This window comes from Chrysemys picta, chromosome 20, assembly GCF_011386835.1.
Source record: "Chrysemys picta bellii isolate R12L10 chromosome 20, ASM1138683v2, whole genome shotgun sequence".
NCBI classification, from domain to species: Eukaryota; Metazoa; Chordata; order Testudines; family Emydidae; genus Chrysemys; species Chrysemys picta.
The window spans coordinates 1,004,510-1,027,510 of NC_088810.1; the positions used below are offsets into that span (position 1 = coordinate 1,004,510).

Consider the following 23,001-nt stretch of genomic DNA (forward strand, 5'->3'; position numbering starts at 1 on the left):
CGCAGGGCCCTGGCTTTCTATATTGATCGCACAAAGCAGTTTAGAAAGACGACGCAACTCTTCGTTGCAGTGGCCGACCGGATGAAAGGCTTACCGGTCTCCTCACAATGCCTGTCCTCTTGGATCATGTCTTGCATTCGGGCTTGCTATGACCTGGCCGGCGTCCCGACGCCGCACCTCACCGCTCACTCCACGAGGGCCCAAGCTTCCTCGACTGCCTTCCTGGCTCAAGTCCCGATCCAGGACATTTGTAGAGCTGCAGTTTGGTCATCAGTCCACACATTTGCAGCTCACTATGCACAGGTACAGCAGTCCAGGGACGATGCTGCATTCAGATCAGCGGTTTTGCACACAGCAATGTCTCACTCCGACCCCACCACCTAGGTAAGGCTTGGGAGTCACCTAATTGGAATCGATATGAGCAAGCACTCGAAGAAGAAAAGATGGTTACTCACCGTTGTAACTGTTGTTCTTCGAGATGTGTTGCTCATATCCATTCCAAACCCACCCCCCTTCCCCACTGTCGGAGTAGCCGGCAAGAAGGAACTGAGGGGGCGCCGGGTCGGCTGGGGTATATATCCAGCACCATGAAGGCGCCACTCTAGGGGGCTCCACAGCCGACCCGCCGGGTGTTGCTAGGGTAGAAAATTCTCCGGCGATCGTGCACGCGGCGCGCGCACACCCCTAATTGGAATGGATATGAGCAACACATCTCAAAGAACAACAGTTACAACGGTGAGTAACCGTCTTTTCCCCACCCCTGGGCTAAAGGTTCCTGGGCTGGGACCTGGTGTAGTGGGAGGGCCTAGGCTCCCCTATCAGCCACTGGCAAGGTGTCATGAGCCCAGAGAAGGGGACAAGGACATTAGAAAACTTTGAGGAAAAGATGTGAGGACCAGAGGGCTCATGTTGGCGGCCCAAAGACCCTTTGGTGAGGATGTTGGGCTTTCTGTTACCCTGGAAGGGTGGACTAAATTGTGACCTGGCAAGAAGGCCAAGTTATGGGAAGAGAGATCGCTGCGGTGATGGAGCAACTTTCAGCAGGGGGTGCTATTTGGGGAGAACTGCTATGCCATGTCTGACCTGGCGAAGGTACTCCATTGCTGTGGTGGTCAACCTAGTTTTACATAGCCATCTGCTCCTTGTAGTCTTTTGTATGTTAGTTTCTCCACGTGACAAGCTCTGGGTAGAGAGAACCAGAACAGTATGCTTATTATAATGGAAAACAACTTTGTGTGCAGAATGAAAAGACAGTGCTGGAGAAGGCCTCTGAGAATCAGACAGACACTGAGAAATTGGACAAAAATTCCGATGTAGGCACCAGAATCCCTGTCACTAATGTTGTTGATCTGAAAACTGGTAAGCCCAGAACGTGGGGAAATCTCCTCTGTATTTTCATGGTAGCTCTGAGGACTATTAGGTCTGCAGCCTATGAGATTTGGTGGGAGGTGCTCTAGTGGGACATGTAATTCTCATTATCTGTAGAAACATGGAAATATCTCTCATTATAGTGAAGTCTAATTCAATACCACAGTTAGTCTTACTGCTGCTTTTCCCTTTTCCCTTCAGCACGTAAGCTCACAGCCACCAACACGATGGGATTCCCTTCAAATCCCTGTCCTGCTGGTCTTTAACTGGTTGCTTAGGGTACTGTTGGGTGACGCAAGGCAGGGTGAGCCTCCATGGCACTCCTGTTGTTGCCATAGGAAACCAGCACTAGACGTCTAACCTGGCTTGAGTCCATCTTGGCCATGTGAAGCATGGTCATCAGGACACACACTGGCCTCGTATTGCTGTTTTGCTTGGGTCTCAATTCTCGCATACCATCCCATCTGAGGCTGTGGGCACTGAGAGCAGAGGACAGGGAGCTAGACACAGATTTAAGGAGACAATGTCACTGCTTAATCAATTATAGTCAGAAAGTGTCAGAGTCAGTCGTGGTTTTCAGTGTTCAGCTCCTAGAAACTGTGGTATGGCTCATATTTATGTATGTTTTCATGTGCAAGGGGCCTGATTCTTACATATTCTGTAGCCACTTTGCTGTGTAAAACAGCCTCCATATAAATGAGATTTAGGCCTGAAAATGCCATTGCCTATTTATTTCCATCAGTTCTGGTACTAGACAGACTAACCTACCCAGTATAATTCCCCTTTAGATCTACCCAGGTTAGCAGCTTCTAAAACCCAGGGGCAGAGCACCCAAGTTAACACATACAGCTTACGAAAGAGAGAGAAAAAAGTGTACGTTGAAATAAATGAACCACAAGATGATGATTATTTATGTAAGTCGCATAATTTCTTTCAGTATTCCTCTTTGAGCCCCAAATGTTTTTCCTTATATGCTCCCTCACACTATAGTATCTGAGCACCTCAAAACTATTTATGAATAGGAATAATAGTCTGTATCTCTTTATTCCTTTTAATCATGCAGGAGAAATAGCGGGGGGGAGGGGTGGTTTGAGATGTAAGTTTTGCATTTAATTCTGAAAGTCACCCTTATCTCTTGTGGCAAAGTTCCATAGTCCTGGCCTAGCTCCTGTGATGGTTCTGTCTCCCGCACTCATGAAACTCTCCTCTTGGTCAAGAGTTTAATTGTTCTGATGGAACGTAACTCTCCCTTGGAGGGCTCTTAATATGAGGAGAGACCTGGAATTGGACTCTCTATTCAATAAGGAGCCAGTGCAGAGAGCTAAGCATTGTGTGACATGTTCACAGCAACCTGCATAGCTAAACAGGCTGCAGTGTCCACTTTCCACTGAGTGCTTGCTGGAGGCAATATACCACTTGACAGAAATTCTCTGAAAATGTGCCTCTGGTATGAGGAAAAACTTCAGACTCTTCAACTCAGCCAACGTGCAACAGCTGGAGAGCAGCTACCTAGTATGTCACCTAGCCGCCTGTGTGCACTAGGGCCTGTGTGATGGGGTTAATGGTCTGGTATGCAGACAGGGGCTAGGGGAGATGGAGCAGAGAAACTAACTGATGGAGTCAGTGTTCTGTTTCTCTTCCTCTTCTAGTTTGTGAGATTTGCCTGACATTCTTCATTGATGAGTGTTCGGTTCATGGCCCTCCAGTTTTCATCAAAGACCCAATAGTAGAAACAGGACAAGAAAGGAGAGCAGCTCTCACTTTGCCCCCGGGGATGCGAATTGGGCTTTCGAGTATCCCACAGGCTGGGCTTGGAGTCTGGAATGAGGCAGACACCCTGCCGATCGGAGTTCATTTTGGCCCATACGATGGAAGGATAACCGAGGATGAGGAAGCAGCCCACAATGGTTATTCTTGGCTGGTATGAATTGCCCATGAAACTTTTTTCTATTACAACACTGTGCTATGTTCTAGCTTATCAAAGTGCAAAAGGAAGGAGGGGAAATATGCTTCTTGGCACTGAACTCTCACTCTGTTTTATTAATTCATGTTTTATTAGTATGACGTTCTATCAGCATAGGGTGACCAGACAGCAAGTGTGAAAAATCGGGACGGGGGTAGGGGGTAATAGGAGCCTATATAAGAAAAAGGAACAGTCCCAATTTTTGGGTCTATCAAATCAGGACATCTGGTCACCCTACATCAGCATTTCTCAGTTGGGGAGGTGGCATGAAGGGCTTGCTGAGGGGCTTGGGAAATGTATTCATTCATGTGTTTCAGCCTTTAACACATGGCACTCTCCTAGGGGGGTGCAGCTGGTTTAACTTTCCTGATGGTGGTAGCAGGTTCAGCTTTGTTGGGAGACCCTGTCTGAAGGCCCAGGTTCTGCTCTCAGGCTTTGTCTACACTACACACCTTTTAGCAACACAGCTGTGCCGCTACAGCCATGCCACTAAAAGTCACCCACTGTAGCTGCTGTTTGTGGTCTGGAGAGAGCTCTCCTGCTGACAAAGTGCTGTTCTCACCGGCACTTTCTGTCAGTAAAACTTTTGTCTTTCCGGGGGGGGGAGGACGGAATGTTTTTTAACATCCCTGAATGACAAAAGTTTTGCTGACAAAGTGCCAGTGTAGACAAAGCTTCAGTTACTCTGTGCAGCCTCCTTGATTTCATTGGGATTGTCACTGTGAGCACTATTTGGCCCTGTCTGTTCTGTGTGTATTCACACTTGCAGGATTACTTCTGAACTGTGTTCAAGACACGATGAACCCAAAGCATGAGATTTGTCACTTATTTATCATATCATCTGCATGGAGAGTGCTTTATTGATTCCTGTGTGTCTTGTTTGATTTAACTCCAGATCACCAAGGGAAGAAACTGGTATGTATACATTGATGGAAAGGATGAAACTAATGCCAACTGGATGAGGTAAGTCCCTGTACTCCTATCCTCATCAGTATGATCATAGAATGTTTGCTCTGGGATAGTCAGTCAGTGTTTCAGGTGTATGAAGACATAGGATTCATTTTTACAGGCTGCGGCACACCCAATCCATCACTAAGCATGCAGTTATTTACCCAGTCCTGTTAGCATTCACAACATGATATTCTCAGCATTAAGATTGCAACACAAACCCCAAAACAAAGTGCCCACCTGGTTAGGGAGAGAGACAGCATTAGCCCTCCAATACCCAACACAGAGTATCAGGGGGTAGCCGTGTTAGTCTGTATCTACAAAAACAAGGAGTCTGGTGGCACCTTAAAGACTAACAGATTTATTTGGGCATAAGCTTTCGTGAGTATAAACCTCACTTCTTCGGATGCAACACAGAGTAGCGTATTGAGGAAGCTTCATTCGCCAGAATTTCCTTTCTATAAAAGTTTTACAGATTTTTGGCTGTCTAAGTCATCTCACTTTCATAGACTTAGTGGGAGTGGATGAGCTTCAAAAACACCGGACGTCGCTTTCAAATGTTACTGGCTAGGCTCTGAAATCTCCTGGCATGGACCAATAACCTATTAATCCCATTAAGGAAAATCTAGAAGTACTGTGGTTATTTCACTGTTCTATTGCCTAGATTTCAGATTGGCACTTCCCTGACTGAAGACCATTGTATTTAACAAATCACTTTCCTAACTGTGAATGTCCAGGTATGTTAACTGCGCTAGGGATGAGGAAGAGCAGAACCTTGTCGCTTTCCAGTATCATGGGAAAATCTACTATAGAGTGTGCAGGGCCATCCTGCCGCATAGTGAGCTTCTGGTCTGGTACGGGGATGAATATGGCAAGGAGCTGGGCATCAAGTGGGGCACGAGATGGAAAAGCACAGCTCCACCCAAAGGTACCAGGCTGCAGCCTCGCTCTGGCTAAAAGCTTCCCTTGGCTTGTTTTGAGATGACACAATTTCTAATAACCAGGAACTTTCATTTCTTATCCCGACATCTGTCATGAATGCGCACGAGTAAATCCTTATGCTAGAGAGCCCGTCTCGAATGCAGATGTGATGAGGGAAGGTGGTGAAAGGAGATGCTGCAGCCACCACTGCCACTAGTGGTCGGAATGAGTCTAATTATGGGAGCTTCCTGCTGTCCCTAGAACAGGGGCAGTCAATTGTTTTTTGTCACAGTCCATGTTTCTTGGTCGAGGTCCAGACTCCAGAGAAACATTTTTTCATGTTGCAGTAACAATAATGACAATAAGTAAAAAGATTTCATGATCCGTTCAAAAGCGTCTGGTGGTCCGGATTTGGCCCGCGGTCCACCTATTGACTACCCCTGCCCTAGGAGATGGTCAGATTTAGAGCACCTGCTGCCCTGAATCTCCCTCTTCAGTTGCCTTCTGCTCAGCTACTCGCACCACCTCCAACACACGCACATAGCGGGGGATCCCCTAGCTCAGTGATTCTCAATGACCAGTCTGGATTGGCACCAGTCGCTGTGGTCTCCCTGACACAGTTTAGGAAGGCAGCAAGCAGGAAATGGTTGAAAAATGCTGGTCTCCATGAGGAGACACAAGCACTGACCTGCTGAGCAGTTCCCAGTCTGACAGCTGAAACAGCCCCTCCTGCTCTGCCCGTGACTTATTACCCAACCCTCTCCGACCCCAGCATCTGCTTTATATTAAGAGGTGAAGGCTGGGACTAAAAACAGTATTTAAAGTTAAACTAAGCAACCAGGCTAGAGTTTCTGACTGGCTATCACATGATCCGCACAGGGTGGCGAGAAGCTGCTTAAATGTTACTGTGGGTGCAAAGCCACCTATCGCCCTCACTGTATAGAATCCCAAAGTTCAGAAACTAATCCGATACAAGGTGTTTTTTGGTATCTTCAAAACAAGCTTAAAGGTGGGAGAAGGCTTTGGAGGATGGGGTGTAGGGAGGGGCTGGTCAAAGTCACTATGTCTCCACTGCCACTGAAATCTGTGGTAGAGCCTCTGGGGGGTCACAGTGATCCTCAGTCTAGGCCAAGCTAGCAGAGTACTGATCAGTGCACTCCCAGCACTGGGCAACAACCAGCAGGGGTTGTGCCTACTGTGACGGGTTGAATCACAGAAACCCCCTTGGGAGCTGCCACCCGATGTGCAAAGACTACCCCTGCTTCTGTTTTCCCTGCCAGCTCAGGACTCCAGCACCCTGTCTTGCTGAGCCAGACACTCCTGTCTGGCTCCAGACACAGACCCAGGGTCTGAATCACTTGTCCCAAAGCTGCAAGTTTACCTGAAAACAGCTCGCAGTAGTGCGCTTGTCTTTAGCACTCAGATGCCCAACTCCCAATGGGGTCTAAACCCAAATAAATCTGTTTTACCCTGTATAAAGCTTATGCAGGGCAAACTCATAAATTGTTCGCCCTCTATAACACTGATAGAGAGATATGCACAGTTGTTTGCTCCCCCAAGTATTAATACATACTCTGAGTGAATTACTAAATAGAAAGTGATTTTATTAAATACAGACAGTAGGATTTAAGTGGTTCAAAGTAGTAACAGACAGAACAAAGTAAGTCACCAAGCAAAATAAAATAAAATGCGCAAATCTATGCCTAATCAAACTAAATACAGATAATCTCACCCTCAGAGATGTTTCAGTAAGTTTTTCTCAGACTGGACACCTTCCAGGCCTGGGCACAATTCTTTCCCCTGGTACAGCTCTTGTTGCAGCTCAGGTGGTAGCTAGGGGATTCTTCATGATGGCTTCTCCCCCTCTCTGTTCTCTTCCCCCCCTTTATATATCTTTTGCATAAGGCGGGAACTCTTTGTCTCTCTGGGTTTCCGCCCCCCCTCACTGGAAAAGCACCAGGTTAAAGATGGATTCCAGTTCAGGTGACATGATCACATGTCACTGCAAGACTTCATTACTCACTTGCCAGCACACACATATACAGGAAGACTCACAGGTAAATACAGCCATCTGCAGACAATGGGAGTCATCAAGATTCCAAACCATCATTAATGGTCCACACTTTACACAATTACAATAGGCCCTCAGAGTTACATTTTATATTTCTAGTTTTAGATACAAGAGTGGTACATTTATGCAAATCAGATGATCACACTCAGTACATTATAAGCTTTGTAATGATACCTTACAAGAGACCTTTTGCATGAGGCATATCCCAGTTACTTACATTCACTTATTACCGTATTTTCTCTAAAACTATCTCAGTTACATTATATTGACTTATTATCAAGTTTTTATAAAACCATATAGACTGCACAACGTCACACCCTCCTCCTGAACTTACTGCCAGAGACTTGGACACTGACCATGGCGGAGGCAGTATACCTAAAATTCATTTTTGGGCTCCCCTATGGGGCAGACACTCCTGTGACCCCCAAAAGGGAAAGAGACCCTGACCCAGCTGTAGGCTCACAGCTTCCAGCTATGAGGGACCTTTCGCTGGCCAGCAAAATCCCCCCCCTTTCACTCAGGTTGGGTTTGCTTCCAGCTAGAGTCTTTGGGGTTTGTTCCCACCGCAGCAGTCACCAGGACCCCAACTTCCAGCTCCAGGATACATGTCTCTGTGCACCTCTTCCACTCCATTACAGCCAGGTCATGCTTCTGGGTCTTAATTGCTTTGTCTCTTAAGTCCAGGCTGGTGGGCAGCCTTTTCTTTTTCCAGGTCAGGCTTTCCCCAGGCAAATTGTACATCAATTTCCATTTGTCTTCCCTTGAGACCATCACTTGATGAGCTGGGATACCACAGAGAACACCCTCCTGCCAGAACAGGCACCCCTCCACTCCTGTCTTGCTAAATTAGACACCCCAGTCAACTTCAGCACAGACAGAGGTTGGGCCACACCCATCTGCAGTTCACTGAAACTGAGATGCACTCAGCTCAGGGGCTTCTTAGTTAACAGATTTCAGAGTAGCAGCCGTGTTAGTCTGTATCCGCAAAAAGAAGAACAGGAGGACTTGTGGCACCTTAGAGACTAACAAATTTATTAGAGCATAAGCTTTCGTGGACTCCAGCCGATGCATCCGAAGAAGTGGGCTGTAGTCCACGAAAGCTTATGCTCTAATAAATTTGTTAGTCTCTAAGGTGCCACAAGTCCTCCTGTTCTTCTTTTTAGTTAACAGAGACATTCCCAGCGCCCATTGTTCAGTCTTTCTGGGCAATTTGCAACTTGTGTAGTTTTAACTTCTTTTGATCTTCATTCTTACTTATTTTGCTTCCTTTTCTGTCCCTACTTCCCTTTCCCGAAATAAGCAAACAGAAAATAACAAACCAGTAACCACTTTGTCTGTTCTCCAGCCACCACACTTAAAACTCACTTAAAATCACTACCAGTATCTCAAAGCAATCAGCTGTGCACAGACCCTGCTCGACTACGCCACTGTGACGGGTTGGATCACAGAAACCCCCTTGGGAGCTGCCACCCGATGTGCAAAGACTACCCCTGCTTCTGTTTTCCCTGCCAGCTCAGGACTCCAGCACCCTGTCTTGCTGAGCCAGACATTCCTGTCTGGCTCCAGACACTCCTGTCTGGCTCCAGACACAGACCCAGGGTCTGAATCACTTGTCCCAAAGCTGCAAGTTTACCTGAAAACAGCTCACAGTAGTGCGCTTGTCTTTAGCACTCAGATGCCCAACTCCCAATGGGGTCTAAACCCAAATAAATCTGTTTTACCCTGTATAAAGCTTATGCAGGGCAAACTCATAAATTGTTCGCCCTCTATAACACTGATAGAGAGATATGCACAGTTGTTTGCTCCCCCAAGTATTAATACATACTCTGAGTGAATTACTAAATAGAAAGTGATTTTATTAAATACAGACAGTAGGATTTAAGTGGTTCAAAGTAGTAACAGACAGAACAAAGTAAGTCACCAAGCAAAATAAAATAAAATGCGCAAATCTATGCCTAATCAAACTAAATACAGATAATCTCACCCTCAGAGATGTTTCAGTAAGTTTTTCTCAGACTGGACACCTTCCAGGCCTGGGCACAATTCTTTCCCCTGGTACAGCTCTTGTTGCAGCTCAGGTGGTAGCTAGGGGATTCTTCATGATGGCTTCTCCCCCTCTCTGTTCTCTTCCCCCCCTTTATATATCTTTTGCATAAGGCGGGAACTCTTTGTCTCTCTGGGTTTCCGCCCCCCCTCACTGGAAAAGCACCAGGTTAAAGATGGATTCCAGTTCAGGTGACATGATCACATGTCACTGCAAGACTTCATTACTCACTTGCCAGCACACACATATACAGGAAGACTCACAGGTAAATACAGCCATCTGCAGACAATGGGAGTCATCAAGATTCCAAACCATCATTAATGGTCCACACTTTACACAATTACAATAGGCCCTCAGAGTTACATTTTATATTTCTAGTTTTAGATACAAGAGTGGTACATTTATGCAAATCAGATGATCACACTCAGTACATTATAAGCTTTGTAATGATACCTTACAAGAGACCTTTTGCATGAGGCATATCCCAGTTACTTACATTCACTTATTACCGTATTTTCTCTAAAACTATCTCAGTTACATTATATTGACTTATTATCAAGTTTTTATAAAACCATATAGACTGCACAACGTCACACCTACAGCCTCTCCCACACAGTGGGGGGGGGGGAAGGAGGTTCTGGGGGGTCACCAGTGTGAGGAGCTGGTCTCTGACTTTAGCTCTTAAGTACTACAGGGATGTGCAATACAGGCTATGTCTACACTACACAGCTTTTAGGGACGTGCCTGCATTGCGACAGCCGTGCCACTAAAAGTCGTGCAGTGTAGCCACTGTTTGTCGGCTCTCCTGCCAACAAAATCTTCCACTCCCAACGAGCAGCGTTGTCGGCAGGAGCGAGCTGTTCTCACTGGTGCTTGTCGTTGGCAAAACTTTTGTCCGGGGGGGGAGGGTAACACCTCTGAAAGACAAAACTTTTGTCGTTCGAGTGCCAGTGTAGACATAGTATTTCTGAGGTTTATAGATACAACTCTTTGCCATGGCTTACTCCACTGGCCTTGGGAGAACGGAGTCGGCTGGGACCAGAACCCCCAACAGCTGGCAGAGGAGAGAGAGAGAATGACACTCCTAGCAGGGACCTAGAACAATCAGGCATGGTTGTCCCAGCTTTAGGTCTGAATCTGGCTGACTGTCGGGGATAGAACTGGGGAGGAGTCAACCATTAGGTCTGGTACTACAGGGAACGGTTCACTTTGTATCCTAAAACTAAAGTCTGAGTGTCACTAATTGGCTGGTGTTCTTGGCCCTTCCTACGTGGCAGGATCGTATTGCAAAGCCTCTGGAAGGGCTAGCATGTTGGAACAATTGCCATTTCCTATCTGAATTCTGGTTTGTTTTTTGGACAGTACGTGGGCAGGATCTACACTGCTATCCATGCCCTTGCTGCAGGCTGGCTTTCAGCAGCAAAGATTACCTCAGACAACACTTGAAGTATAAGCACCTGCCTACCGAATTGCAGACTGAAGAAGACGAAGGTGCTCTGAGAGGGGAATCTTGCCTTAAAACCAGAGGTCTTTCCTTCCCGGGGGATCCACCATCACAGCAGCTGCCACCAAACCCCAGCTCCCTCCACAAAGACACATGGGGAAAGAAACCACATTTGCAAGGGCAGAGGGAAGGTGTGGGAGGTAGAGAGGCGTTTGGCTTACTGTCAAACCTGCCTCCACAGCAGTGGAGAGACACAACAGGGGAGCCACATGCACAGAGCGAAACAGGGGAGGAGGGAAGGGGCGGTCGCAGACAGAAGTGGTATTCCTGTGGCGAGTGTGGGCAGAACTTCCACAGGCCATCACACCTGGTTAGACATCAGCAGAGCCACACAGGAGAGAAGTCCTATCCTTGTGGTGAGTGTGGGAGGAGGTTCAGCCAGTCATCAGACCTCACCAGACACCAGCGCACCCACACGGGAGAGAGGCCCTTCCAGTGCCTGGAGTGTGGGAGGAGGTTCAGCCGGTCATCCAGCCTCGCCACCCACCAGCGCACCCACACGGGAGAGAGGCCCTTCCAGTGCCTGGAGTGTGGGAGGAGGTTCAGCTGCTCATCCAACCTCACCACCCACCAGCGCACCCACACGGGAGAGAGGCCCTTCCAGTGCCTGGAGTGTGGGAGGAGGTTCAGGCAGCCATCCAACCTCGCCACCCACCAGCGCACCCACACGGGAGAGAGGCCCTTCCAGTGCCTGGAGTGTGGGAGGAGGTTCAGCCAGTCAGCCAGCCTCGCCACCCACCAGCGCACCCACACGGGAGAGAGGCCCTTCCAGTGCTTGGAGTGTGGGAGGAGGTTCAGCCAGTCATCAGACCTCACCACCCACCAGCGCACCCACACGGGAGAGAGGCCCTTCCAGTGCTTGGAGTGTGGGAGGAGGTTCAGCCGGTCATCCAGCCTCGCCACCCACCAGCGCACCCACACGGGAGAGAGGCCCTTCCAGTGCCTGGAGTGTGGGAGGAGGTTCAGCAAGTCATCCAACCTCGCCACCCACCAGCGCACCCACACGGGAGAGAGGCCCTTCCAGTGCCTGGAGTGTGGGAGGAGGTTCAGGCAGCCATCAAACCTGACCTGCCACCAACGGACTCACGCCTAGAGGGGAAACAACTGTCAGAGCTGGCAGCTGACTGACATGAGGGCTCTGTGTCAATCCTGTGGGATTCTGGGTAAAGCAGGGAGCTGTAGTGATAGACTCCTTAACCTTCTTGGCGGGCTTTTGGTTTGCTCCTCTGCTTCATACTGACTGCGGTGGTCAGTGTAACCCCCTTCACCTTTCCGCTCCTGGGCTGAGTGGAGAGAAGCGTCCTTCAAGCTGGGCTCCTGCCCCAGCCCCTTTGCTGTCCTGAGGGGCCTGCTGCGGCTGCCTCTCCAGCAGAGACTTGGCCTGTGACCAACAGGAGCTAGGGGGGCCAGGAGCAGCAGGAATTAAAGCAGTTACTGTAGCTGCTGGGCTTGAGTAGCCCGTAATCCCCTCGTGCTCCTGTCCACACTTTGCTGCAGCCTTGCTACTGTGTGAGGTGGAGCCAGGCCAGGGTGGGAGCAAGGCAGGCCTGCAGGAGCCACCTCCCGTTTGTCGCACACCATGGGTCGTGGCTAGTGCAGGGGGAGCCAAGCACCTGGCCTGGGTTAGTCAGACTTCAGCAAGGGGAGGTCCTTCTCACACGAGAGCAAGGCAAGGATGGGGTGACTAACTCCGAATGGGTACTGGGGGGGCAACGCCTCGAGCGCGGTTCAGACTCCCGGCTGGGGTTGACTCTCACCAATGTGCTCATGAGGCTGGAAACGCCTTGCCTGCCTATTAACACTCTGTTGTTCATGTTTTGTTCCTATGAGTTCCTTCTCTCCCTCTTGGGAAGATGATATTTTCCATCCACGTTCCTTCTGTATAGAATTTCTTTAAGCCTGTGTTAATAAAATGAGCTTCTGTGAGACTGATCTTATCCTGCAGAGTGATCTCTAGCAGGGGGCAGTGACTGAACCCAGAACAGCTGGCTCTCAGCGCACAGCCCTCTGTGCCTGATCTAAAGGATCTGCTCCAGCAAATGCAGCAGCCGTCTCATCAACTTCTATTAACTTCCCCAAAACATTGTTAATGTAGAGTGGAGCTTGGCCGCCCCCAGCTCCTGCTCTGACTCGCACTCCTAGATGTTACGCCAGAGACGGGGGTGTCTCACAGCACGGAAACTGTATTACCGTTAAAGCAAAGTGCATGAAAACGTAGTAGCTGTGCTTGTTCTAATCAGTCTTGTCGCACATCGTTTTACTCTTGCAGTTACTAGGACAGTTGGGGGGAGGGAGGGGTCACAAAAATATTGGAATTTGAGCGGAGACGGGAGCCTCCCTGAGCTGTCACTGTTGTAATAACTGGGGAAGGAGCCAAGCTGGAGAGGGTGGAACAGACACCGCTCTATTCCCACAACCCCTCAGAACCTCCAGCGTCCTCCACCCTCTGCCTGCCACAGCCGCAGCCTGTGGTGTTCAGCAGCAACTGCTCCCGCTGGGAAATAAACAGCTTGTTGTGTTATTGAGCATTAACTATTCCAGGTAGCGAAGCTCGGGGTGTCATGGGTGTTGCCCCATGCGGCAGGGAGAGGCCGGCGGTTCAGACAGCGTAGCCAGGGGCAGCTGGAGCAGGTCCCGATGGGTTAGGCCTATGGTTTGGGCACAGAACCAGCCCCTGGGGCTAGCCTGACTGACAGGCGGGTGAGAGCGATTGCTCTGTATCTGAGCCCCACAGAGCTCTAAAAACGAACCCCCACACACACACCTAAGGGCCTGTCTACCGCTCTGAGCGGAGCAGCCCCTACTGTCCCCCCGGTGACCCGGCTGTGTGTGGGAACGAGGCAGGGAGAGGGGGTGTCTTGCCTAGTCTGGGTAGGGCAGCACAACCCCCTCCGGGCCAAACTCCCCCAGAGTCTGACCCAGAGAAACCCCCCATGGGGCTGGAGTGAGCCCAAGCCAGGAGACACTCAAGCCGGAGCCCCGTGTGAACAGACCCTGGGGAGTAGCCTGGCTAGCAGCGGGTCAGCGCATGATGGAGTCTTTCCGCCTCCCAATCCCTGAGGAGCCCCAACGGCAGAGCCCCCAGGGAAGCCGCTGCCCTTGGCCACCGCTCAGCCCCCAGCCGGGCCTTTGTTTGGAGCAGGGGTTCTCAAATGGGGTAGGACCCCTCGGGGGGGCACGAGCTGTCAGCCTCCACCCCCAACCCCGCTTTGCCTCGGGCATTTCTCAGGGTGTTAAATACACCAAGCAGTGTTTTGAATCGATCAGGGGGGTCGCGCGCCGAGACTTGCTGTGTGGAAGGCGGCGCCAGCACAGAAGTTTGAGAGCCACCGGTTTAGCCAGAGAAGAGGGGCACGTTTATTGAACAGAGACCAGAGATTGGAGTGACAGCAAGAGGCAGAGAGATGGAAACGGCTACATGTAAACTCAAATCAGAACACGCTGTCTAGAGCCCCGCGTTACCTGACGGCTGCTGCGCTAAGGAAGTTTAGCTCACCCAAATTAACGACTCAGCTAGCTGAGTCCCCCCCGCCCCCCCCTCGTAAGACAAGCGCCTTCAGCCATGGGCTGCTGCCGTGGGCTCTGCCGGATCTCCCCGGCCACTTCGCTCAGTGCGGGGCGCAGCCATTGCGCTGTGATGTTTAGCCCGACAGGTAAATGAGAGTCTCCTGCCCGAGAGGAACTCGCTCTCCCCTTGTGCAGAACAGCCCAGCGCCCAGGCCCTGAGCGCGACATGGTCACTATAAACACACAACTCCCCTCCCCTCCCCTCCCCGGACACACACTTCCCAGCAGGGTGACAATCAGGGTGACGCAGGCTTGTGGCAGAGGCCTCCCGTCGCACCCTGGGACAAACCGCCGTGGAGAGACCAGACCCAGGAACCCAGCTGGCACCAAGAGGCCCCGGGTCACGGCCGGTGCCCCCCTCACGGCTTCTCCAGCTGCATGTCGAGCACGCGGAGGTTGGCCACGTCCTGGTAGGTGGCCTGCAGACCCCGCGAGATGTCCTCGTACATCGAGCACTCGTCCAGGTTCAGGCCCTAGTGTGGCAAAGCAGAGAGGCTGCTCGTCTGGAGGCCGAAGGAGGGGCTCAGCCCTCAGCACCTACCCCATAGGGGCCATGAGGGGCGGGCGGGGTCCCAGTCACAGCGACAGAGGCTTCCCCAGCCCCTCCTGCCCCACACAGACCCAAAGCACCTCACACAACAGTGGTGGGGTGTCCGGAACCACTGGGCGACCCCCTAGGGCTGCATTGGGGCTGGCACTGATAGCCAGGGGACTGTGCCCCCGCTGAGACCCCCACGCGGCTCCCCGCAGCCCAGCACCCCTAGTGCTGCATTGGGGCCAACATGGACTGCCAGGGGGACAGTGCCCCCCACTGAGCCCCACACCCCGCTCCCTGCAGCCCAGCGCCCCCAGGGCAGCCTCCAAGTGACCCCACTCGGCACTTTGCAGCACTGGGAGGACCTCTTCGTGAGCAGATCCAGGCTGTGCTGGGAGGGGGCCAAAGGCTGGGACCCCCCGTTCCCATAACCTCACTGACACAACCCCCCCTGCGGTGCCCCCCCCAGCTCACCTCATACAGATTCTCCTCTTCATACTCGCTCTTCTTGGACTGCAGGAGGCGCTCATTCTCCCACCTCTTCTGCAACAGCCAAGGGGGCAGGCGTGAGGCAGGGGCCGAGTGGCGTTCACCCCACCCCACCCCAAAGTGAGCCTGCCCATTAGCCTGCTTGGGGGGTCACACTGCCCCCCCGACGCAGGCTCCCCCAGGGCAGGGGGGCAGGCCCAGGCCCACGGTCAGTGTCTGGGGGTCCCGGGGCCGAGGGGCTCACCCTGAAGAGGAGGAAGACTCCGGGCCCCACAGCGCAGAATAGGAGCAGGATGCCCTCGGCGGTGATCAGCTGGTTCTTGGTGGATTCCCGCATGTTCAGGAAGGGAACCGGGACGGGTTCTGCAATGCCGGGGGGTGGGGGTCAGCTCCGCTCCAAACTCCCCAGAGCCTCCCCCTCCCCTGCAACCTCCTCTGGGGCGGGGCGAGGTCCCACACACACCACGCAGCCCCCTCTGGGGCGGGGCGAGGTCCCCCACACACCACGCAGCCCCCTCTGGGGCGGGGCCAGGTCCCCCACACACCACGCAGCCCCCTCTGGGGCGGGGCGAGGTCCCACACACACCACGCAGCCCCCTCTGGGGCGGGGCGAGGTCCCACACACACCACGCAGCCCTCTCTGGCATAGGGCAGGCCAGTTGCACAGACAGCCCCCGCCCAAGGCAGCTGTTTACCAGCACAGAAGCCCGGGGGTCTGAGGGAGGCAGAGGGAACTGCCCCACTGGGGGTTGGTGGATTCTGTTCTGCCGCATGCCCCCGGTGACCCCCGTCCCTCACTCACTGCGGACTCGCAGGTAGGTGCCGCATGACTGGTCCCAGGCCTTGTCCGTGTGCACCTGGCAGAAATACAGGCCGATGTCGCCCTTCCTGGCGGGGTGGAAGGCGAGGACGGAGACACCAGCGCCCGTGGTGATTGCCACACTGCGCTGGGGGCTGGTGCCATTGGCCACCAGGATGGGCTCACTGCAGTTCCGAGAACAGGATCGGCTCCAGATGACCTGGGCCCCGGATGGAGCTTTGAACCGGCACTCCAGGGTCACCCGGCCCCCCTCAGGGACAGTCACAGAGGTGAGGCCGGCCTCCACCTTCACAAGGCTGTTCTCCGCGTGGCGCTGGGCGGCCAGGGCGGTCTCCATCTTGACCACAGTGGAGCTGGGCCGAGGGATCCTGGGGGCCGGGGGGACCTCGCTCACGTTCCAGGTGGTCCCGCTGCACGGCGTTGTCATGTTCGTGGTGGGCTTGCTGCAGAGGTGTCCTGTGGGGGTGGGGACACACCACGGCTCAGCAGCTGGTGCCAAGAGCGCCGGGCAGGATGGGCCGGGGAGTTCCGGGAGGGGGGAGATACCAGGTGGGACGAGCCTGGGGTGACAATCGGGGTGCAGGGGAAACGAGCGGGACGAGCCTGGGGGATCCGGGGGGGGGGGGGGAATGGGCAGAACCAGCTTGGGGGGGTGATTGGGGGGGATACCCCCCTGGGGGGAAGATCCTGGGGCGGATACCAGGCAGGACGGGCCTGGGGGAACGATCAGGGGCAGCAGGGGGCAGGCGGATGCAGGGCCGGATGGGGGACTGGTCTGACCTAGGGGGAATACCAGGCTATCCGGGGTGGGGGGCCAGCAGGGTGGGAGGGAGGCTGCCCTGGCCCCCCAGGCCCTCGCTGACTCCAGGCCCCCGAGAACCTGGCAGCAGAGACTGCAGGTGAGGGACCTATTCCGCTTCTACAGTCCCGCCCAGCCGGCCACAGCTCCCGATCACCCCCAGAGCAAGGAGATTGTGGGCACAGGGTGAGATGGGCTCACTTCTAGTGGTTAAAGCAGGGGGCTGGGAGCCAGGACTCCTGGGTTCTCTCCCCAGCTCTGGGAGGGGAGTGGGGTCTAGTGGGTTAGGGCAGGGGGGGCTGGGAGCCAGGACTCCTGGGTTCTCTCCCCAGCTCTGGGAGGGGAGTGGGGTCTGGTGGGTTAGAACGGGGGGGCTGGCAGCCAGGACTCCTGGGTTCTCTCCCCAGCTCTGGGTGGGGAGTGGGGGCTGGTGTTTAGAGCAGGGCGGGCTGCCCCCCCCCTTGCTGCCAGGCATTGCAGAGCTGGGTGGGTGTAGCTCTGTGACGGATGGATCAGTGAGTTGCTGTCTGTCCCTCTGTCTGTTTTATCACAAATTTGCATCCGACCCCACCCCGGAGATTTAAAAAAAGGAACTAACCCTCAGCCCCAAACCACCAGGAACAATCCGCCAGCACCAGAGACAGGCCAACCTGCGCAGGGGGATGGGGCCAGGGGCTCAGAGACGCCCCCCCAGCACCCAAAGGCCACCCCCCCCCATTTGGATCACTCAGCTGCAGACCCTGATACCGGAGCCTCCCCCCCAGACACTTTCAGTTCCTCCTTTCAGTCTCTGTTGACAGGAAATGAAACTAGCCTAGAAAAGGCCAGATTCTAACCCTGACCCTGTTCTGGGGGTTTAGGGGCTTGGCTGGCTCCGGGGGTGGGGGGGATGGGGCACGGGGCCTTTCCCCTCTAGGGGGCACTGGCCCCAATCTGGTCCCAGACCAGGGGGGACTGGCTGGCTCCAGGGCTGGGGCACGGGGCCTTTCCCCTCTAGGGGACACTGGCCCTGACCTGGTGTCAGAGCAGGAGGGACTGGCTGGCTCCGGGGGTGGGGGGGATGGGGCACGGGGCCTTTCCCCTCTAGGGGGCACTGGCCCTGACCCGGTGTCAGAGCAGGAGGGACTGGCTGGCTCTGGGGGTGGGGGGGATGGGGCACGGGGCCTTTCCCCTCTAGGGGGCACTGGCTGATCTGCCCCAGGGCAGGGCCTGGCTGCTTGGGGGGCAGGGAACTGAGAGCTCTACCCAGCTAGTCCATCTCTCTCGGCCCAGCGCTGCTGGCACGATTCGGCCCCATTGCCAAGGGCTCCCCAGCCCCCTGGATCCCTGACTGGCACCTACCCGGCAAGAGGCAGAGGGGGAGCAGGACACAGACCCACGCTGGCCCCGTCTCCATGGTGGTCGGGGTTCACGTCTCCTAGTGCCAGGGTGCGGAGGAGAAGCCGTGTGCTGCAGCGGGCTCTGCGTTTGCAAAGCATCCGTCCGGGTCCTGGCTTTTCTCCACGGTGCCCATCAGCAGGAGATGCGCCCCACTGCGCGCCCGCGCCCGCCCCCAAGGGTGCTGCCCAGCCCTGCAGCCTTCCGGCCTCAGTGCACGCTGAACATCTGCTGCATGGCTTCACGCTTGGCTAGGAGACTGGGATGGGGCATTCGGGGGGGGGGGGGGGCTCTCCGGTCCCCAGGGCCGGCCAAGGGGGTCCATGTTGCAGGGCGTGGGGCAGGAATTCTCTGGCCAGTAGGGATCTGTGTGCACCTGTCACGGAGTATTGGGGAACTCAGGGCCCTGCACCCCGGCTTCCTGCGATTCACCATGACTCTCAGCCAGCCAGTAAAGCAGAAGGTTTATTTGGATGACAGGACTACAGTCCAAGACAGGTCTTGCAGGCACAGACAACAGGGCCCCCCTCAGTTAGGTCCAGCTTGGGGTCCCAGGGCATGCCAGCCCACCCCCTTGGGGGGTCAGAGCCATCTCTGCCTCCCAGCCATCTCTCCAGCCTCCTTCCAGCCTGCTTCCAGCACTCTGCCTTCAGCGACCCCTCCCACAGCCTTTGTTCAGTTTCCCGGGCCCCGGAGTCACCTGACCTCCAACCCCCTCCTGGGTTCTCATGTTACAAGCTCAGGTATGTTCCCTTGGGCCGGCTCCCATCCCCCGATGCAGACCATCCTAGTCACACTCCCCTGTCAGCATTCACACACCCCAGCAAGAACAGTCCCAGTTCGTCACATCTCTCCCCCCTTCGAGACCGAACTGAGCAGGGTCACTTTAGCCAGTGACCCGGGGAAGTTCGAACCTACCCCCGTTCCCATGGATGCCCCCGCATCCTCCAGTTCCTTGGTGAGAATTACACCAGGCCCCTTCCGTTCCACGCCCCCCCTTAGGTCGGGGGTGCTTGATGGCACTCGCAGTTCGCATGTGGGAAGGTTTATGCGGCCTGTGCCCTTTCCCCACCCCCATACCTCTGGGGTTCCAACTGGGCTGTGGTCTTCTCCCAGCGCTCCAGTCTGGAGGTCTGTGCTTTGGGCTCTCTTGGTTTAGAGCCGCCCTTTTAACCTTGGCCACCCTCTGGAAAGGATCCTTTATGCTGGGCAAGGGTCCTAAAGCTCTTTTCCCCTTGTCCCAGGCCTTCCTCCCCCTCTGACAGGGGTCACAGGATCCGCAGTACTGTCGGACAGTAACAAAGACCCCAGGCCAGTAAAAGCTCCGTAGCAGCCTCTGCTGGGTACGCCAGGTTCCCTGGTGCCCTGAGAGGGGAATGTCATGGGCCCGGCACAGCAGCTGGCGGCGATACTTCTGGGGTACCACCAGCTGCCTCCTGATCCCCCCTGACTCCATTTTCCCTGGGGGAGCCCATTCTCGGTACAGGAACCCCTTCTCCCACAGGAACCTTTTCCGGCCACCTCGTCCCATGGTCTGTACCGCATTGAGGTCGGCCAGGTCCCTTATCTTCCGCAAGGAGGGATCTCTCTGTAACTCGGCCTGGAACTCAGCAGCTGGGACAGGGATGGCCACCTGCTCTTTCTCGCCCGCTGGGTCCGAAGCTGCAGCCTCCCTGCGCCGTGTCCCTGGGCGTTCCCTCCCCACCAGGTTAGGGTCCTGCGCCTCAGGCAAGGCACCCCCCCCAAGGCCAGGGCGCAGTGCCCCTCGCCGGCTCTGACTGCGGGTCACAACTAAGGCGGTCTGGGGGCTGCTTGGCCAGTCCTCTAGGTCCCCCCCCATCAACACCTCAGTGGGCAAATGGTGGTGCACTCCCACGTCCTTGGGGCCCTCCTTGGCCCCCCATTTCAGGTGTACCCTCGCTACGGGAACCTTGAATGGGGTCCCGCCCACCCCGGTCAGGGTCAGGAAGGTGTTGGGCACCACCCGATCTGGGGCCACCACCTCGGGCCGGGCCAGTGTCACCTCTGCGCCCGTGTCCCAGTATCCATAAACTTTCTTCCCATCCACCTCCAGGGGAACAAGGCACTCGCTCCGCAGGGACAGCCCCGCGCCAACCCTGTAAACGGAGAACTTTGAATCCGGAGCATCTGGCCCCCCAGAGAAGCTGGCCGGGGGCCCTTCTCTCTCTTGAGCAGTTGATAAGCTGCCAGCCCCTCTTGCGTTAGAAGCCTGCCCCTCGTCCGTCTGGGCCTCTACCAAGTTAACCCGGTGCGGGTTCGGTCTGCTCAGTCTGTCCTTGAGCTTGGGGCACTGGGCCCGAACGTGGCCTCTTCGGCCGCAGTAATAGCAGCTCAGGTCCCGTGGGTCCCCTCGAGCCGGTCGGTTGTCCCTGACGCTGGGCATTCCCCGTGGGAGGGGATTCCCCATATTCCCCCTTTGGGAGGTCCCAGGGTGACTCTCTCTCTGCATCGCGGCGGGCCTGTTCCTTTGGGGCTCCTCCCTGCCACCCCCTGACCGGCTCTTTACAAACTCATCAGCCAGCTGCCCGGCGTGTCGCGGGTTCTCTGGCTTTCTGTCCACCAACCACAGCCTCAGGTCGGATGGGCACCGCTCATACAGTTGCTCCAGTACCAGCAGTTTAATCAGGTCCTCCTTCGTCTGGGCCCCACCAGCCCACTTGCTGGCGTATCTTTCCATGCGGGCGGCTAGTTGCAGATATGAGATCTCAGGGGTTTTATCCTGACTCCGGAACCTTTCCCGGTACATCTCAGGAGTCAGCCCAAACTCTCGTAGCAGGGCCTTTTTGAATAGTTCGTAGTCCCCTTTCTCTGCCTCTCCCAGTTGGCGGTACAATGCCACGGATTTGGGGTCCAGTAAGGGGGTAAGGACCCGGAGTCTGTCCGCGGGATCCACCCGGTGCAGCTCGCAGGCCGTCTCAAAGGCCTCCAGGAAGTCATCCATGTCCTCCCCCTCCTTGTATGGGGCCATGATGCACTTATCAAAGCCCCGTGCAGTCCTGGGTCCCCCCTCACTCACCGCAGCCGGGGGTTCGCTGCCCTTCAATCTCGCCAGTTCCAGGTCATGCTGACGCTGTCTCTCATTCTCCTGTCTCTGTCTCTCTTTCTCCTCCCGTTCACGCTGATGCTGTCTCTCATTCTCCTCCCGTTCATGCTGTCTCTGTTGTTCACGATCCTCCAGCTCCCTCAGTTTTAGCTCTTTCTCCCATTCCAGCCAATTCCGCTCCCCGGATGCCGAACGTCGCCGGGAGGATCCTCTGCTGGCCGGCGAGCTTCGCCGGGGGGACCCCCTGCTGGCCGGGGGGGTCACGGCGCCTTCGGTATTTGCTGGGCTCCTCCCCACCCTTCCCCTAGGCATAGGAAGGAGGGGTCTCGGGAAGCCCTCAGCAGCGGGCTGACCACTCCCAGCTGGGACAGACACTGGTGCCTGCGCTGCATTTGCCAGGCTGCTTCCCTGAGACACAGGGATCAGTTCATTCGCGCGATCTTCCGCCTCCAGCTGGGCAATGAGCTGTTCTTTGGTGAGCCTCCCAATGCGCAGCCGCCTCTGCTTGCACAGCTCCACCAGGTCGCTCTTAAGCCGCTTGGCATACATCTTCCTGCTGGCCACTCACCGGCCTGTGTGCTCACAGCTCCCCACAGTTCCCAGGGGGCCCCCTAGTGTGCCAGCCCTTCTCGAGGTCACCGCCTCTCCGCCAGGGTCGAGCTGCAGACTCCTCCGCCCCTGGGACCACTCGCTGCGATCCCCCCGGGGGACCCTGTTACTGCAAAAGTCCTTCTCGCTGGTCACACACTCCCAGGGGTAATAACCGTCTCTCTCCCACTCTTCAGCAGGCCTGGTTCCCGTCCATCCCCCTTCGTTTTACTGCTCCCCAGTCACTTACTGCAGGAAGCGCCGTCCACGGGGTGCAGTAGATCCCACCGCTGCCACCAGTTGTCACGGAGTATTGGGGAACTCAGGGCCCTGCACCCCCGGCTTCCTGCGATTCACCATGACTCTCAGCCAGCCAGTAAAGCAGAAGGTTTATTTGGATGACAGGACTACAGTCCAAGACAGGTCTTGCAGGCACAGACAACAGGGCCCCCCTCAGTTAGGTCCAGCTTGGGGTCCCAGGGCATGCCAGCCCACCCCCTTGGGGGGTCAGAGCCATCTCTGCCTCCCAGCCATCTCTCCAGCCTCCTTCCAGCCTGCTTCCAGCACTCTGCCTTCAGCGACCCCTCCCACAGCCTTTGTTCAGTTTCCCGGGCCCCGGAGTCACCTGACCTCCAACCCCCTCCTGGGTTCTCATGTTACAAGCTCAGGTATGTTCCCTTGGGCCGGCTCCCATCCCCCGATGCAGACCATCCTAGTCACACTCCCCTGTCAGCATTCACACACCCCAGCAAGAACAGTCCCAGTTCGTCACAGCACCCCACAGTGCCCCGACCGACCGGGCCCCGCTCCCTCGCGGCTGGGGGTGCGTCCCCCCAACCCTCCCTGGGCCCTGCTCCCCCTCCCAGCAGGGGGCGCGTCCGGCCTTTCGCTGCTGGAGCAAAGAGCCCCCGACCCCGGGGCCGAGTCCTCCCGACCCTCCCTG

At 55.2% G+C, this 23,001-nt stretch overlaps 2 protein-coding genes across 9 annotated transcripts in view; one reads left to right on the forward strand and one right to left on the reverse strand.

The window, feature by feature from the left end:
• Nucleotides 1-12,751, forward strand: part of PRDM9 (PR/SET domain 9) — a 24,272-nt gene extending 11,521 nt beyond the window's left edge. For 5 of the 7 annotated variants that reach the window (XM_065573904.1, XM_042847994.2, XM_065573906.1 and 2 more), the window contains 6 exons: nt 1,242-1,359; nt 2,157-2,282; nt 3,018-3,289; nt 4,227-4,294; nt 5,017-5,207; nt 10,678-12,751. In XM_065573904.1, the coding sequence (XP_065429976.1) occupies nt 1,242-1,359; nt 2,157-2,282; nt 3,018-3,289; nt 4,227-4,294; nt 5,017-5,207; nt 10,678-11,912 (2,010 nt within the window). In that variant the 3' untranslated portion in view covers nt 11,913-12,751. The remainder of the gene's footprint in view (nt 1-1,241; nt 1,360-2,156; nt 2,283-3,017; nt 3,290-4,226; nt 4,295-5,016; nt 5,208-10,677) is intronic. The other 2 variants (XM_065573907.1, XM_065573908.1) reach the window with 2 other exon arrangements.
• A 1,401-nt stretch (nt 12,752-14,152) lies between these two features.
• Nucleotides 14,153-22,995, reverse strand: CD79A (CD79a molecule). Of its 2 annotated transcripts, none has more exons than XM_065573912.1 (6): nt 22,836-22,995; nt 18,371-18,782; nt 16,213-16,686; nt 15,655-15,773; nt 15,396-15,461; nt 14,153-14,859 (listed from the first exon to the last, which is right to left on the reverse strand). In XM_065573912.1, exons 2-6 carry the CDS (start codon nt 18,423-18,425, stop codon nt 14,746-14,748), a joined length of 828 nt encoding a protein of 275 aa, XP_065429984.1. In that variant the 5' UTR covers nt 18,426-18,782; nt 22,836-22,995; the 3' UTR covers nt 14,153-14,745. The 2 variants fall into 2 exon arrangements, with proteins under 2 accessions (XP_065429984.1, XP_065429983.1); XM_065573911.1 differs by having other exon boundaries at nt 15,396-15,464.
• Between the last annotated feature and the right edge of the window lie 6 nt (nt 22,996-23,001).